At 38.6% G+C, this 17,468-nt stretch overlaps 1 protein-coding gene across 16 annotated transcripts in view; it reads right to left on the bottom strand.

Annotated features, from left to right (window-relative positions):
* Positions 1-17,468, bottom strand: part of PARD3 (par-3 family cell polarity regulator) — a 465,648-nt gene that overhangs the window by 160,399 nt on the left and 287,781 nt on the right. For all 16 annotated transcript variants that reach the window (XM_075492487.1, XM_075492496.1, XM_075492486.1 and 13 more), the window contains 2 exons: positions 9,522-9,672; positions 1,904-2,093 (listed from right to left, as the gene is read on the bottom strand). In XM_075492487.1, the coding sequence (XP_075348602.1) occupies positions 1,904-2,093; positions 9,522-9,672 (341 nt within the window). The remainder of the gene's footprint in view (positions 1-1,903; positions 2,094-9,521; positions 9,673-17,468) is intronic.

Here is a 17,468-nt window from a genome sequence, read left to right as displayed (position 1 = left end):
GTGAGGCTGGAAAAGCTTACATTTTCTTCTGTGATTCAGAACAGCTGCCATTCTTGTTTGGATAACCCTTCATCCATATTCTTAGTTTTACCCTTTGTGCCTTCCAGCCAAATCATACAATGCACCTTCGTTTTACAAGTCTTCCTTCATCCATTAGCAGCAGGAAATTAATGCAACAATCTAATTCTACTGCTATTTACTTTTTTACAAATAGAATACATTAGATAGTAAGGTGCTGCACTGATCTACTCTTTTAAGTGCAATTGTATCCGAAGACCTTTACAATTTCTCATAAAGACACACGTTTAAAGGTTTTGAGCGTGATCAATTCCACGGTATCTAATCCCTATTTTCTTTACTGTTATTTTCATTTTCAAAGAAGTATATGAATAGCAAGATACGCTGCAGAAGTAAATGTAAAAGCATCTGCAGGTTTCAAATGGGCTCTTACTTTATGCTGTAGGTTTTTGCTCATATTCGGCTAAAAAAATTCCCTCAGCAATAAGCTATTATGTGCAGCCTTGAGAACTATTCTATTTAAACGTCCCAGATTCTCAGCTCTAAAAGCTTTTACAAAAGACAGATGGACTTTTCAAGGGCCCAAATTACAGGTATGACTCGTCCAAGAGAAGAGCTGCAACATTAAAAAAACCGCAATTACCTTTTTATGCAATCATTAAAACAGTGCTTAAAATACAGAACTCAATTCCTGGACATAAGATGAAATAAACTAATATAAAGTAAAGAAGAAGCTGACAGGTGCATATCAGCTGGCAGGTGCTATTGCTGTTTTATTAAGATATTGCTGACACATTCCTAACAGGCTCAAGAGACAAGAAAAATAAGAAAATTCATATACTTCACACCATTTGTGGTAATTATCTAGCTTCAAGAAGTGGCAGTGTACAGGGGTGGGCTTTTATTTAGCTATTACTATAGATAATTACAGGACTTGCAAATTAAATCTTAGATCTGTATTAATTGTACTAACTAAGCAATAAACAGTATTTCTTTGCCAGGAACCTAAGCAAGTCAATAATGGAGCTCAATGCATTTCTCATTAAGACTCTTACATTAAAATGTATAAAAGTAATCAGAGAGTCAACCTAAGATTCACAGAAATTATTGTTACTACAGATTAAACATATAAAGTTACTTTCCACAGTTTTAAATGTGGAACTATTACTTCCCATATTTTTAAATGTGGAACTATTACAGTACACTGTCTTTGCATGATAGTTACAAATCATATAATGATATGAAAGGTATTTCTTCATGCATAATAAAGAAATCTTAACTAGTTCTTGTTGCACAAACATTAACACTAGGGCAAAACAAAGAGCTGCCTTGATCTCCAAGCAGATTTTAAGATTACTGTACCTTATTAGGAAAATCAAGAAAGTATACGGAACTATTGAAAGGCTCCTAGATATATACTGGAATATAAAAATAAAATCTTTTTTTAATAGACTTAGAAATATTTACAGTGAGGTTTATAAATTAAAATTTCCAGTTGGAATTATTCTTTCATCTTTCATAAACTCAAGTGTTTAAATTTTGCAAAGTTTTTTTTACAGAAGCTAGCTCAGTTGGCAACTAAATTAATATTAAAACATCAAATTAACACAGCTATATACTGATTTGGTCTTAATAACAACTAGTAACATTTCCAAAATGTGCTTTGACAGAGCACAAAACTGCAACCAGCAGTAGAAAGTCTAACAAATTATCTGTACAGACTTCCTTCCTGAAACAGGGACAATTACCAGTTTGAAAATAGTGAAATCTAAATGTGATGGGGAAAAAAAAGAAGATTAATATTAGCAGTAGCCAAAAATTAAACTAAAGAAAAAGATGTAACAGCAGTCATCTCTTTTGTCCTTCCACTAAACCATGCTCTTACCAGTCTGTTGACTCATTAATTGCAGCTTTAGCCCATCCACCAGCATCAACAGTGCCAAACCCAACATCATCGTGGGAACTGGATGACGACTGGTCAGAGAGATGAGGAGGGAGTACCGACAGCCTATCGTCTTCAATAATGACAGTGTCATCTTGGGGCATGTTCACCGTTGGAGACAGCTGATATTTACCTGAACAATAAAAAGGAGAAAAAAACCCAAAACATGAAATTTGAAACTCGTTTGACTGGTATTGGGAACTTGGAACCCTTTAATAATGCCTCTACAAAGGTAAGAATTGTGAAAGGTGATGAGAACTCATGGCTAAAGCTAAGCAATTCCAAATTTTCATTCTCTCCTTTAAAAAATAATCTGGAGGCAAACATGCAAAATCCGGGAAAAAAAAATTACCTAATTCTATTACCACCAAATTCAAATAGGTTTTAACACTGTTGTTAAAATGCTTAAACTAGAGCCATCACATACATGAAAGAGACATAATAAAGACTCAACATTATTCTTTGTTCAGTAGCAGACTGCATTGGGTTAATTTGTGAGAATAGCAGTTAAAAGATAGTATTTAGAGGATTCTTACAAACTAGTAAAACACTGTTTCCAAGTAAAAACCAGTTTTAATGTGCATATAAATATTATAAACCCACTACCACTGCTGCTTTTATAGGGATAAATATATACACATAATTATATTTTCCAGTAATCATTTCAATGCATAAGGCTGTATAACAATTTTCTGTATAAAACCTGCTGTATAAAAAGCAGAAGCAACTTTTAAACCTACAGAAAACTTCATGCCACCAAAACAGACTAAAAAGCTATAAAGAATATCAGAAGGAATATTTTCATTGCAATGCTTTGTATGATAACTATGGTTTAAACTGAATAAATCTGTTTTTCAGGATACATGCATGAGATACAGAGTTGGTAGGATGGGGTTATGTAATATTATTTGGACAGTAGAAATCTAGAATTATCACAATTTAAAATTTTAAGTTGAAATAAACAGAGGTTATTTCAGTATCTAGAAACACTAAGCTAAAACTTGCTCTAAGGAAAATAAAGATTTGCAAATCTAGATGAAAATTATTTCATTATTTGAGACAGTGGCTAATTATTAAGTGTGATTCTTTCATATTAGATGCACATAATTTTTTATGTGACAGAATATGTTTAAAAATATTTTTTCCTCCTGGATATTGATGCTTGACTTAAAAAGATCTGTCATTTAAAATCTTTGGTCCTAACCCTCACTACACGCAACGTTATTTCTAATGAATGATCATGACATTACATGAATTTTATTCCTGGAAATGTATTATCTTACTAAAATAATTAGTAAAATTGTCACATCTTGCGAGAAGAAAAGCACTAGCTTAATCAACCATTAATTTGACAACAAGCTGTAAATTATTCTAAAACTGTGATGCACCGCAGCGATAATATATAGCAAAACTTATATTTCCATAACATAATCTGCTTCTATGGACATATCAAGTATTTTCACACTTTATTTTTCCTACGGGTATGGAAAAATTGTGTGGAATTAAGGGAAAAGAATTTTTCCTCTTTTCCAGAAAGGTTTCGGTTACCATCACTACCTTTTTTAAAGCAATTATTAAAAATAAACAAATAAAACCTTATGCATAAAGAGCTGGCTAAAATCAGCACTGCACTAGATAATACATTTTGTATAGCTTTCCAAAGGGGGGAAAACTGGCTTCAAAAGAGATCACTGAAGAAGGCTGAGGAAGTGGCTGGAAGAAAAAGGTACTGCATGGTGAACATCTCATCACTGTCAAACTGAAATGAATGCGTTCAGTTTGCATAACAGCTGATTCTTTGCCCAGCAATAGCTTCTATGATGGACAGGTTAATGTTTAGCCTGGTAATGCACTTCTTTCCAAACATAATACCTACAAGACTGTTAACTCTGTAGTTAATAACGTCTCTAAAGAATTGATTGTGAAAAGGTATAACCTGATGGCATTCGGCAGATTGAACTTCCCATTTGAGAGGCTACAGTGATTCAGTGACGTTTTTAACTTTTCACTACCTTGCTTTATATCTGACAAGGGTGAAGACTGACATTTTAATAGTTGCTTTGGAATTAAGGAGAAAACCCATCTGACGTGCCTATGCTTTTCACTGCAGATGAAGCTAAAAACCGGTGAAAGGCTTCACCTCCAGCAGATAGTTAGACAGACCTCAGCAATGGACTCACTATGTGCTTTGTAGAGAGCTCAGCTGAAGCGGACAGCAAATACCCTTGGAGAAAGCAACTCTGCAAGTGTTGAGAAACATTACAAGGCAACATCAAAGAAACTTCAAACCTACTAATCATCAGTATATTTGACTGATCTACAAATCTAAGACGTTGCTCAAGGTGTCTACAAACCTCTCCGAGACAATAATTTTCCCTTGGGCTAGAAAAGTGCTATAAAATTTAGACTCTGAATAAACTTGAAGTCCAGTTTTGCGTATATTAATTCAACTTCAGCAAGGTAATCTGTAATAATATGTAGTATCTTGGATGGTATAATAAGGAAGGGAAAACATTCTCCCTTTCAAGTGTTTCTCATCTCAGGACAATGAGGCTCAAACTTCTTGAACAAGTTACCAATCTAAACAAGCGTAGCCTGAGGACAATACCAAACTGTGGGGTGAGAAGGGTTCCCATCTGTCTGTGCAGAAAAAGAAGTCTCAGAGCTCCAGTACCAAATGGCTGGTCTCCAGGTCAGTGAGGACTTTCAGCTTAGAAGGAACAGTATGCCAAACAGCAACACTTCAAACCTATAATAGTATAGACCTATAATAGACCAGAAAATAGTTTGGACCTGAATTAAAACACCAACATAAAGCGCTCCAAAAAAACCCGGAGCATAAACAGTACATAAAATGAACGACAGGCTTACTCATGAAGAATCCAACTCCTCCAGGTCCTTTTAAATCTTGAAAATCCCTGAAGTTTGGTTAATCTGTTTGCTGTAATAACTTTGCTCCCATACTACACTGCATTCTCACGGTACTGTATCTGGCTTGGTTCTTGTGCTTTTGGTATTGCTTTCTCTTTAAATGAAGGTCTAAGAAATCTGTTGAACATTCTTATATGTTCAAAACCAAGTATTACTTTATGAGTGACTGTCCAAAGCACTTGGGATTCAGACCAATGGTACACTTCAAGCCTCTCCACAAATAGACAGCCTTTCTTGCTCTGACATGGCAAGTGATTCTTAACCTGCCTGACCAAGAAATCAGCAACAGCTACTCTGTGATGAATAATGAATTATTAACCAAAGTAATAAATAGCATAATAAATAAGAGAAATAACAGTGAATAATAAAAGAAAATAGTGTTGATGATGATAATAATAGTAATGAGACTTCCTACAGGAGGGATACAGAGAATTGTGCAATGAGAAATGAGAATTTCTCCAGATCTTCATTTATTTATTTTTCACTAACAGCATATTTGTCCCCAGCAATATACTGAGTTTTGGCAAAATTTCCCATAGATACTCACATCATCTAACTTTCCAAGCTAAATAGAGGTGGGATTGGGAATACATGTGTGGGGAACGTCTAAAGACAAAAATCTCTCCGCTATATCCAGGCTTTGGATCTCAAGAGAGTGCTCAGATCTGTCAAGGCTGTTGTAGCAGACCACCACGTTCTGATGAGATTGCTGGCTGGGGAACTGCATTCTGCTTGTAAAGGGTTATTTTCATGTCATTGACACACACACTCCGCATCTCTAGCTAAATTTTTTTCAGTAGTGTTTCCTCCTGATTCTGTCCTTAAGACAGCAATTATTTATATAGAGAACAAAGTATTTCCTTTTGTGTAGGAACTATCAAGTTTTACCAAGTTCTGGGGGATCCTTCAGGATGAAAAGCAGATTCAGTGCAAGCTATTGTTATTCTGTGTACCCCCTGATAAATAACTTCTGTTTAGTCACCGTTAGCAACAAAACCCACCATGTTCATAAAAAAATATCAGCAACTAGAAGAAAGAGATGAAAGAGGACTTTGTACTAAGCTGTTTGGTGAATACGAATAATTTATATAGACAGCAGCTATGTATTTGTGTATTGCAAAACTCAGGAGCATAATGGATGATATACAAGAACAGTGCATCAGAAGAAGAGACTTGAATTTTTAATCATAGAGCCAACCAAACCAGCATAACACAGTTGTTATTTTGAATGTACTAACAACATGCAACCTGAAAATATTAAAAATAAATAAATAAACAGAAACATTTATTATAGCCATGTAATTCTGAGAAGAGAAGACCCAATTTGTATAAATAAAAAAACACCTCATCAAAACAAAAATATCATTCCCTGAATCACCTCTGATGGAGGAGTTATCTCCTCTCCATCAGAAATTTTCAGTGAAATATTATCAAGTGAAAAAGCATAAGAAAATCTATAATAGCAATAATAATCTAGAAAAGTAGATCAACATAAGAATCGTCAGAAACATTAAAATATTTATGTGGCCTTTTTGCATTAAGCAAACATTATTTTACATAATTTAAATCACGTTCTAAAATCGGTATTTTATTCCCACTCTCACAGCAAGGCTCTAACAACCAGTTCTTGCTGTCAGTTATGGATTGAAAGAGTAAGGAAATTGTCTTAAATACCTTTCCTGAAAATTGCATTAGATGTATTTAAAAGAAACAAAACTCTCGTAAAAGTTTTGTGCCAACTTTAAACAATGACTGAAAAGAGCAGGCATTTTCCAGACCTTGAGATTATCACTTTCAAATAGTCTAACTTAGAAAAGAAGAAAATTCAAAACCCATCAATTTTATCCAATAGCAAAAGAGGCAGAAAGACCTACTCCTTCACACATGAAATCAAAGTGTGACCTCCTCACCACAAGGTACAGAGAGTACTAAAAGTTTACAGAGTTAAATCCATTGAGGGGTAAATAAAAAAGACATCAGGTAATTCAGAGAGCCCGTAAATCAGAGGGCTCCTCGATATGGGAGAGCACTCAAGGGAATCAGCACTGCATAAAGCCCTCCTTTTGGCTTGTTCTCATGGTCAGGACTGGCATGGGAAGGTACAGACCTCCAGTCTTCCTAAGCCAGATTGTTCTTAGGATTCATCCTCACTTTTAGGCCAATTTTCAAGAGAGGAGGAAAACTCTGGGAGAGTCATGTAACACCACATATACATTCTCAAGAAAATAAAAAACGTTCTGAGTTTTTTCTCATTATCAATGCTAACAGGACAGGAATTTCAGTGCATAATAAACGATTGAGGCTTACAAACATTAGCTACTCTGAAACAAGCAACTGTAGCTCTCTCTCCCCACAGGTAATAATACCTCTCTGTCGCATGCCACTGCAAGAAAACATGCATTCAATAATATCACAAAAGATTATAAATGCTGCACTTTTAACTTAGTGCTACTGATTAATTCAGAAAAATTAGCATATTAGAAAACTGACTGCTACCTAAAAACTGGGTTTAAAACATGACAGCTCTGTGAAGCTGCTGTGATTACAGAAGTGAATGACCCAGTCCTGGCAAGACCAGTTTTCGGTTACGTTGGACTAGATCACATTTACTATGAGGTTCAGGCACAATTTGATTTTCCATGTGCTTCCAACTAAAGCATCAGTGGACTTAAGTCACAACCAACCAATTTTCTACGTAGTTCCTGGTTTCTGAAAACAATACAGAAAACGATGATTCAGAGGAGATCAAAACATCAACTTCAGGTTATAAAACACTTACAAAATGCAGGATGGATTTTTTCCCCTATGTCTACACTGCAGAGGTATCCAAAAGCACTAGATTTTAAGAGCTTTGGAAAGATTTTTTTATTTTTCTTTTGTTGAAACATCAGTTACTGGCTACTGCTAAAGGGATGATACCAGACTGATGAACAGCTAGCTCGATTTGGCATGGCAAGTCCTGTGTTCCTTTGATGTGGAAGTAAGCTGCATTGCTGACACACATGCACACAGACTCTCTCAGGGTTTCTTCTCCCATCACTGGACAAGGTGTTTAAGCGATAACTCGTTAACGCTTATATGAGCTCTATGTGTAAATCCTCTGCCACACTGATGGAAAAAGCAGAAGGTAGTGCTTTGCAAATGCATTATCTAAAGCCTGACACCACAGAAACTAGTCCCTTCTATGGGAGAGTAGTGCTAAAGACTTCGAATTATTTTATCACTCCTTAAATTTGTCAACAAATAAATAGTTTTTTTAAATTGTTCTCTAAGAACAATTCTCATTGCTCAATTGTTCAATTCTCAATTGTTCTCTAAGAACAATGTTCTCATTGCTCTTTAAGAGCATATGACTTTGGGTGAAAAGGTTTCATGCTTCCTTGATCCTCAGGTATACAATTTTTCTTCTGAGCTGCATAAAATGTAATGCAATAGAACAGAATATGATTTATTTCTAATTACTGTTGCCCAAATGCACAAAAAAAGGACAAAAGACTTAACTGAAGAAATACCTTAAATAGCAAATTTGTGGATTTTCAGAGAGTCTAATAAGTGTTATTCTGCTACCACAAAGAAAAAGCAAACCCCAAAATACAAAAATTAAAAAAAAAACCCAAAACCAACCAAACAAAAAAAATCCACCCCAAAGCAGAGTGAAATATATATACAAACTGTTGCCTGGAAAAAGCCTAAGTGATGGACTTGCATTTTCTAAGGCTGAAAATCAATCTGAAGCAATTAAAAACTAAGTTCAGCCTTGCTTCACATCAAGTTTATAGCAGCATCTTCTAATATATCCTCTGTGTGTCAAGCACACTAAAAAAAAGTCCCAGATTTAATGGCCACGTCTTATGTTTAAAACTTGCAACTCAAACAAGCAATTGTCGCGTCTTCTGTCAGGTGCCATTTTCATCAAGCTGCTTTTTGTGTTTAAATTTGAAAATCCTTTCAAACTAGTCCCATCCTAGTCAGGGAATCCAACCACTCCTGTGGCAAGGCAAGTCTTCATTACCTAGCTCCGTACATCGGAAGCTGAATTGCTGCAGAGCAACCGCTAATAACCTCATTATCCACTGGGGCCATGCAGATGGTATGGCACAGATTCTACACAAGGGATGCTTAAAATTAGTTATGAGGTTTTAAAATTGGTGTCCTGCAAAGCAAAAATTCAAACAAATTAATGAAATGCCCTAATAAGCATAAATGGATGCAAGTTTGCCTTATTTATTTTTGTACTTTAGTATGACTGAGACAGAGGAGAAGAAATGCTGGAATTAATTATAAACTCCCAGCAGTCACTGACTTTCATGCGAATGAAGACTCAACGTGGAGACTAGACCAACCAATAATTTATTGTCCCAGATCAGACACTGAAAAACCATGTTAAATGCTCCCGTTATTTGTTCTATTACCTGCCACGGGATATGAAATTCACTTTATAATTCCATTTGACTTTCTTTCTCACATTAACTACCCAGAAGGCTTGCATGGAACAATTTTAAGGCACGTTTTAAGTTGGTCGGTGCAACCTCCACGTTCCCCGATTCCCACATAATACATTAATCGCCCTTCGATGAATCACAGAGAGGAATAAAAACACGCCCCGATTCGCAGAGCTGATTTGACTCACCCATTATCCTACTCAGCGCCACGTTCCTCGTGGGCGACTCGCCGAGACCCTCGATCCCGCCGTAGAGGGAGTGGGAAATCCTCCGCTCCCGGTCATCCAGCAGACTCTCTATGGGCAGCTCTGGCCCAGAGGGGCTCCCAGGTGACTCCAACTGCACAGAGAGAGGAAAATTAGTGCCCAGGGTCCATTTAGCAGCATGGGGGAACTGTAACAGCTTGCCTAAGGCCTAGACCTGTCTGGGCACCAAATGAGCTAGAACTTCTCACCCTGGACAAATATAATTTGCAATGACAGCTCTGCTTAATGACCAACTTTCTAAGCCGCTCTACACTGCACCTCCCATGGTGCCCTGTCAAATTTCAAATCCTTCAGCAGAAAATTGGTGAAAAAAACCATTGTATTTTGGTGTCTCTTTGTTGGATAATTTCTTAAACAGACAGTTTTGGCTTTTTTAAATACTATCGGGCAGACAGCTGGGCCATCCTCCCCACACTGACAGCCTGTCAGAACAAGGCCCCTGTCAGGAGCGCGGCGCAGGAGCTCCATTTGGAATTGGGCTGCTGGCGCTTTTTGAAGTGGTGCAATTTGCTTTCAAAAGTAATCATCATGGAAACCCCCAGGAAACCTCACCACACATATTAGTAACCAATACGCAAACACTCAAACGTTTTGTAGTTAGGAGGGAAAGAAAAAAAAAAGAAGTCAGACTTCACAGTAACTTTCCCCCCCACACACACTTATGATGAGTTCTTTGCTCTGCGTTTCCTGGCTGCAGGGTACAGAGACCTTGCGTGCTTTGTTCGCTCTGGAAGCTTCCCTGATCCCTGGCACTGCTGCAGCATCCAGGCAGAGCCACAAAACCCAGAACTGGCAAGACCTGAGGTGTCCCCCCGCCCCAGCCCTCAACCCCCGGAGCTGCCAGGTCCCTGCCCACCACGACTCCAGGCAGACCCCCCGCGGCGTTACAAGACAGCTGAAGTAGGTGGTGGAAGAAGCGATGGAGACGGGCTGCTTGGCCACACGCACATGGGAGAAGACTGCATGTACGGCCGCCTGCCCACCCCAGCTGCTCTCCATCAGAAGGCTTCCCCGAGCGACTTCCCAGCTCAGCCTTTGTTTGCAGAAGCTGGTTATCCCTTGTTTTCCTGTGCATGCCTCTCAGATTTTTCAAAAAGAGAGGAAAAAGTCGAGTTTTCCTCAGTGAGCCCCAGAGCATCAGAGCTCAGTGGAAAGCAGCGCCCGTGCGACGCAAAGAAAGCAAGCAATTTGATGTTGTCTAGCGGGGTTTAGCCAGGGCAGCTCCGCTGCCAACACAGCCCCGGGAGTGAGAAGAACGAGGGCCCGTGCGCTCGCCGGGCAGCTCGGATGCCCAGTTCGTCAGCGCCCAGTCGCTGGCTGCAGAGACAAGAGACCGAGAGACTCCCCCCGCCGTCACCCCGCCCTCGCGCCGTCCAGCCTTCCCGGCCCTACGGCTCTTGGCTCGCCTGAGCTCTCGCACCCTGCTGGAACTCGGTAATGCTACCAAAGGAGCTTCGCGGAGACCATTAAACCAATTCGCCTAAACAGCGTGAACTGAATCCAGCTCTATTAAAAAAATAAACAAATATTAAAAAATAGGTGCGTTTTGCAGGGTAATCGTATGAACTCACACATCAAAGCGTTAGCTGTTCTCACCAACACACCTCTTCATATTGAAGTGTATAGTTAAATCTCAAGAACAATGTCCTCACACAAATCCCACAGCAGATATTTTTTATGTATTGAAATACAGTGGGGACCAGATACTGCAAGATACTGAGCACGCTGCAAACTCTTTGAAGCCACTGGGAACCAGGAATGCTTATTCCACAGGACCAGTCTCTAAACGAGCACAAGAGGAGTAGTTCATAGTTTCAGGAATTACAATAACAAGGAACATGTTTGTTGGTTGTTTTTTCTTTAAACAGCTGCCCATTATTAATCACTCCACCCGCAATCCCCAGATGACTAAGAAATGTACGCTACGAAAGATTTTTAAAAATCTGCTTCAAGGGCTACAAAGCACTCAGCTGCAGTCTCCACAGCAGAGGCTTTGAAGTCAGCCCGATGGACTAACAACTTCTGACATTCGGGCGCTGGCGTAACGCCCAGTACACGGAGGGGTGGAGGTTTGCGAAATGCCGCATTACAAAGTCGAGGAGACCACGATCGGGAGGTCGCAGAGTCTGTAGAAATTATTATTTCTGTTCAAAGCCATCATCTGTTTAATATAAATGAGATATTTAATGAAGTTCCAAATTGTAGACTTATCTCTCCCAGTTTGATAAGCACTGGGGAGATTTACTGCATCAGAGGGTCAACACAATTACAATTGGAGGCACGTCAAGCTGCAGGAGAATAATAAACTTGCAGTGCAAGTGAATTAGACTCAATAAGGTTTAAATTGTGAAATGAGGATTTGTTTTATTAGTTTTTTTAAATTGCAGATTACAACTGACAGCTTTACTGAAAAGTAAATTAAACAATATTTGTAGCCTCTCTTATAAAGGAATCTAAGGCAAATTCAAAAAGAATAGAAATGTTAAATTCTGAAACACTGTAAGAAAAAAAAGCACAGCAACATTAGACTGCTTGAGAGCTTAAACTTGCATGATAAGGGCATTAAATGATAAACTAACCTTTATTACACTGCTTTTAAATAAGGTGTGAAAATATCAAAGTGCTTTGGGATTTATTCTCCCAGTGCTATATTGATGACTCTATGTAACAAGTGTCCAGCTTTTAGTGAGCCATATCGCACAGTCCTTCTTCATGTGACAACCCATCAACTTTCAAACTCATTTGTAGGAAGGTCTCAAGAGATCTTCAGAAAGATACTGACAAGAAGAAAACTCTGGATAAGAGAAATACATAGAAATTCACTCCTGATAATGCAGTAAAGTACAGGGTAAAAAAAAAAAAAAAAAAATAGCAGGAGTGCTGTGTTTAGATGGCTGTGTTTTGTAAAGTGAATCACGTATTTTATCATTTTCATGGGGAACACTTTTTCCACTTCTAATTAGCATCTCAAAAGATGGGTTTAAACAAAGGCATCGACAGCCATCTACACAAATATTTTACAAAAGATGCAATGCCGTCTAAAAAATAGCAAAATTAGGCAGGAATTACACAACTGGCTTTCACAAAAAAAAAAAAAAAGTCTTTTCCTTACATTGTTAACAGAAAGTTTGTGTAAGAAAAAATACAGTGAATTTGGAAACTGTGCTGTGAGCAAGACAAAGAGATCGACAGTCCAAAGCAGGTTTGCAGTTCAAATAAAGACTTGTGCTTCCTGATGCATTTCTAATAAAGAGCTTGAATTACACATTCCAGTTCCTTCCCTTAGCTGATATCCGTGCTATCCGGTATAATTTAATTTGGTTAACTGATAAAGAGTAGGTAATATAAACAAAGATGTACAAATTCCTGACCTTCATTAAAGGCTTGGCAAGCAAAGCAAGCTAGGTGGCAACTGACCCCTATACTTCATATCAATAGCTGCCCCGAGCAGGAGCACTTCTTGGTGTGACAGTTCAGAGTCACGGACCAGTTGAGGTTGGATGGAACCTCTGGAGATTATCTAGTCCAACTTCTTGCTCAAAGCAAAGTCAGCAAGAGCAGGTTGCCCAGTGACTTGTCCAGTTGGGTTTTGAATACCTTCAAGGACAGAGACTCCACAACCTCTCTGGGCAACCTGTGCCAGTGGTTGACCACCCTCTCAGAAGAAAATATTTTTTTTATGTTTAAAGAAATTTCTTGTATTTCAGTTTGTACCTGTTGCTTCTTGTCCTGGCACTGAGCAGCCCTGAGAAGAGTCTGGATCGGTCTTCTTTATTCCCCCCATCAGGTATTTATAGACACTGGTAAGATCTCCCTGAGCCTTCTCTTCTCCAGGCTGAAAAGAGGGAGCTCCCTCTCTGGGTCCTAGCACTGATCTATAATAAATGATCATATTCGTAAAAATGCAATAAAGCCTCACATGCTACAGATTGCCTGTAGCTCCTTTTCTCTCCATTCTCTTAAAATAAAAATAGAAATAAGGTATTTTTTTAAAAATAAAAAAGGTCTCTACCCTGGCCCTTTGTCATTCAGATAAGAACCAGCTGTTTGCTAAAGTACTGACCGTACTAACTAGCCCAGCTGCTGCTTATCTAGATGATAAAAGGACAACTAATGCAGTCCTTTTTACTTAACCACCACCATCCATCCTACCCGAAGTTATGCATATAAATATGAAAAAAGTTTATGCACAAGAATATTGCCAAAATATTTGAAGCATAAACAAACTTTTTTTTTTAAAGAAACAATAATCAGACTCCCTTTTTCCTTCAGAAAGTAAATTATCCAAATACTGGCATGCAAGCATTATGGATTTTAAAGAAGTCGGTATACAAATGTGCTATATATTACACTGCTTCCAGGGTACTGAAGCTCTTTCTGTCACACAGAATTATTCTCCAGGCTTTCTTTTTCCTTTCTTATCTGTGTACTGTGGCTAAGATGTCCAAAATGCTTCAGCTTCCTTTTTCAACAGAGATACTTTTACAATACTACTACTAATATTAAATATGGTTTTCTTTGTTACCACCCAAGTTGGGATCCTGCTTTAGGGACAGACTTTGCAAGACGCGAAAATGTACTTAAATAACCAGTAAAAGGGTCAGGTTTCACTTACATGCACAATCATGCAGTAGTAAATGTAAAATTAGTACAGTGTTTCTAAGAAATACTGCATTCTTGTTCTGACAATGTTAAAAGGCAAGCAGAAGACAAAAAATGCTTTCAGAATGGTGGGAAGGAACCCACACAGCTTTGCAAAATGTAGTTAGATGGTAGGTTATGGGGTATGGGGAGGAACCTGGGCCAAGATGGAGCTTGTGAGTTGATACCAAGGACAGAAAACAGATAAAGGAGAAATAAGTAAGTCAAAATAAATGGGAACAGGTAGAAGAGCAGAACATAAGACACAAGATACTACAAAATAGAAAACCATGTACATACTTTCCCAACAACTAACTTTTAAAAATACTTCTCGGGATGTTTACTATTAGAAGTTTAGCTAAGTACACGGAAAATCATGCACCAAGAAGACTACCAGAGGCCTAAAAGGAGACTATTAACAAGTCCTGTATTAGAAGCTCAGGTAAAAAAAGCCACAATTTAAAAAACCCGCCAATATGGCCCAAGAAATTGAGAGAATGAAGGAAGAATGTAAGCAGCACCCTTCAGAGGATGCTCAGACTCCAGGTAACATGTTCACTAAGGACATCAGACATAGGAAGGTACACTGCGAATCAGGGGGACCCCTTGATGGCAAGAGTGAAAGGGTTACTGAGGGACGAGTCTGCAGTAGGGAAGCGCAAGGATTTCTTTGCCTCAGTCTTCACTGCTGAAGACACTGGGGAGATTTCCACGCCTGACCCCATTCTTTGTAGCAAATAAGGAGAGGAGTGAGATCAGCCAGAAGAAAATACACTGGAGCGTTAGATCAAATGGGTAGGTGAGAAGTTAACATGTCACCCAGGTTGGATGGCATTCTCCCAAAAGCCCTGAAGGAACTCAACCATGAAATTGCATAACTGCTGACCAAAAACGTTCAACATACTGCTACGAACGGCCATGGTGCCAGAGGACTGGTGGTTGACTATATATCTAGAGGGCATCTTGGGAACTACAGACCAGGCGTCTGGCCTCCTTCTGGATAAAATGGTGGCATCTACAATAATGAGTAAGATCACTGAGCATGACAGACATGAGTCCATGGGGAAATCCCGCCTCACTAGGATGCACAAAGGTGCCAGTAAGCTCTCAGGCAATGAATCGGTTGTGACATATTTGCATTTTCAAAAAGCCTTCATATCAAAAACGTTAAAGAAACTAAGTTTTCATAGGACTGGACTGAGTTTTCATTTTCTGGATTGAAATCTGGCTAAAGGATTAGAAACAAAGATCAGTCTTCAGGGTGGAGAAGTGTCAGCTGCAGGTTCCCCCAGGGATCAGGGCTGGGAACAGCTTCGGCTGATGAGAAGCTTTATCAATGACTTGGAGAAGAGAGTGAACAGTGAAATCACTGTGTTTGGAGAAGATACTAAAGCCTTTTTGATAGTTAAATGAACTCCAGAGGATCGTCACAAAACTAATCTAGCAAGAAAAGAAAAAAACCAAACCTGTCATATCAATTTCAAAGTAGGTAACTAGGTAATGCATGCAGGGAAAAATTATGCTGACTGTTTTATACTACCACAAATACCGGAAAAAAATAGATGTTTTCTTGTTTCCTTTCTTTTATAATGAAACCACTCATTTGAGAAGTCTCTCTCACTGATCTGTCTACCAGTCAATTTATTTAAACAGTTGATGAGGTCCTTATATGGTCTGGATTCATGACTGTGTCTCCGCTTCACGGTATGCTCTGTTTTCAACTCACCAACTAGAGCAAAAATGAACAGGCATGCAAAAGAAACTTGGGGATCTGCAAATCATTTGCAAACCTTTTTTTTCAGGCAGGTTTGCCAAGACATTAATTCTGTCAAAAAAGGGAGATAGGAAAAAAAAATACCCTTGAAATCTCTCATTTTGAGGAAAATGGTGATGTTCTCTCTCTTAATGGCAGACAAGTGCTGCCTGCGTGTGACACGAACAGAGTGCAGACGAGCAGTCTGTGCCTCTAAGCTGTCCAGGTTGCAGGACTGAAAAGAGCAGGATTCCAAAAGTAACAATTACCTTTATTTTCTTGAATCAGCACATACTGCCGCCAGCTGCACGGATCTGCCCGACAGTCATGCCTAAGCGCTGTGTATGCGTTATGGCCATCCAGCCAGCAGCTGTTTGCCCATACAGGCTAATCATTATCATATCACTCATTAACAGAACACGGCGCAAGGAGCTCCAGTGTTTCTCCTTAAATCTTGGGCTCCTTGGTAATTAAAAAAATATCTTTTACTCAACCCTGAGTAAAAGATCGAAAAAGCTGATGGCCATGTCTGCTGAAAACTGAGGTGTTAAATACTGGCCGTATATGAATATCAAGTCACTACTATTGTTATTCTTCCCGGTTTTGCCACTGTCTGGACAACTTTGGAAATGTACCTTAAGGTCTTTCTGTGCTTATAAAGGAAAGTTGAAGAATCAACACACAATGCTGATCATGGAGGGCAAGGCTGAAAGTTGAAAACACAGATTGGAGCGGCATATTTAACTTTTTTGAAAGGAGGGGAGGGAACCTTAGATATATCCAAATCCCAAACTAAATGTTTTTGTTACACTAATCTAACAGCATCCATCAAATATTCACTGGGCGATTCTGTCTGGAGTGGCTGAGATATTAAACAAAGCTTTGCAAGGTTTGTAATAGTGCAGCTTACAAAGTTAACTGTATTACTGTACTCTGTGTAGATGTAACGCAAACAGGAGAAAAACTCAGATACACAGTTTTGGCTTGGAGTTCATTCATAACTACCACTCACTCCATGCTTATATCAATATTTACTACAAGATAATTCACTTGAAAACCTGGATGGATTATACTCTATCTCCTGGTGAGTCAATGAAAATCCTTTCTACAGGCTACTCTTCAGTTCAGCAAAACCACAACAGCATAAAAACACCTTCTACCTTCCGGGAAGTTTGTGGTCTCTTTTGAGTTTGCAGTTATTGAAGAGCTGATGATGTAAATGATCTCCTCGCTATCTCTCTGAAAACAAGATAATACTCTTATGGTGTTTATGTACATTTTTATTGTTACCATAATTGCTTTGGAGCCTTAGTCTATAACATGAGAACTGGTGAAGCTGTATGAGAATAATGCTGGCATGAAAAAGGAGTATCAGAGGTCACTTCACAAAGTTTTGAAACAGTTTCATGCTCCAGCTAAGTCAACTTTGACTTTTGAAGCCTAAGAAAGGTTTCTGACAAAGAAACAGCACCTCT

Source organism: Mycteria americana, chromosome 2 (assembly GCF_035582795.1).
Source record: "Mycteria americana isolate JAX WOST 10 ecotype Jacksonville Zoo and Gardens chromosome 2, USCA_MyAme_1.0, whole genome shotgun sequence".
NCBI lineage: Eukaryota > Metazoa > Chordata > Aves > Ciconiiformes > Ciconiidae > Mycteria > Mycteria americana.
Note: the sequence above shows the minus strand (reverse complement) of the source record. Positions and strands in the feature narration are given on the sequence as shown.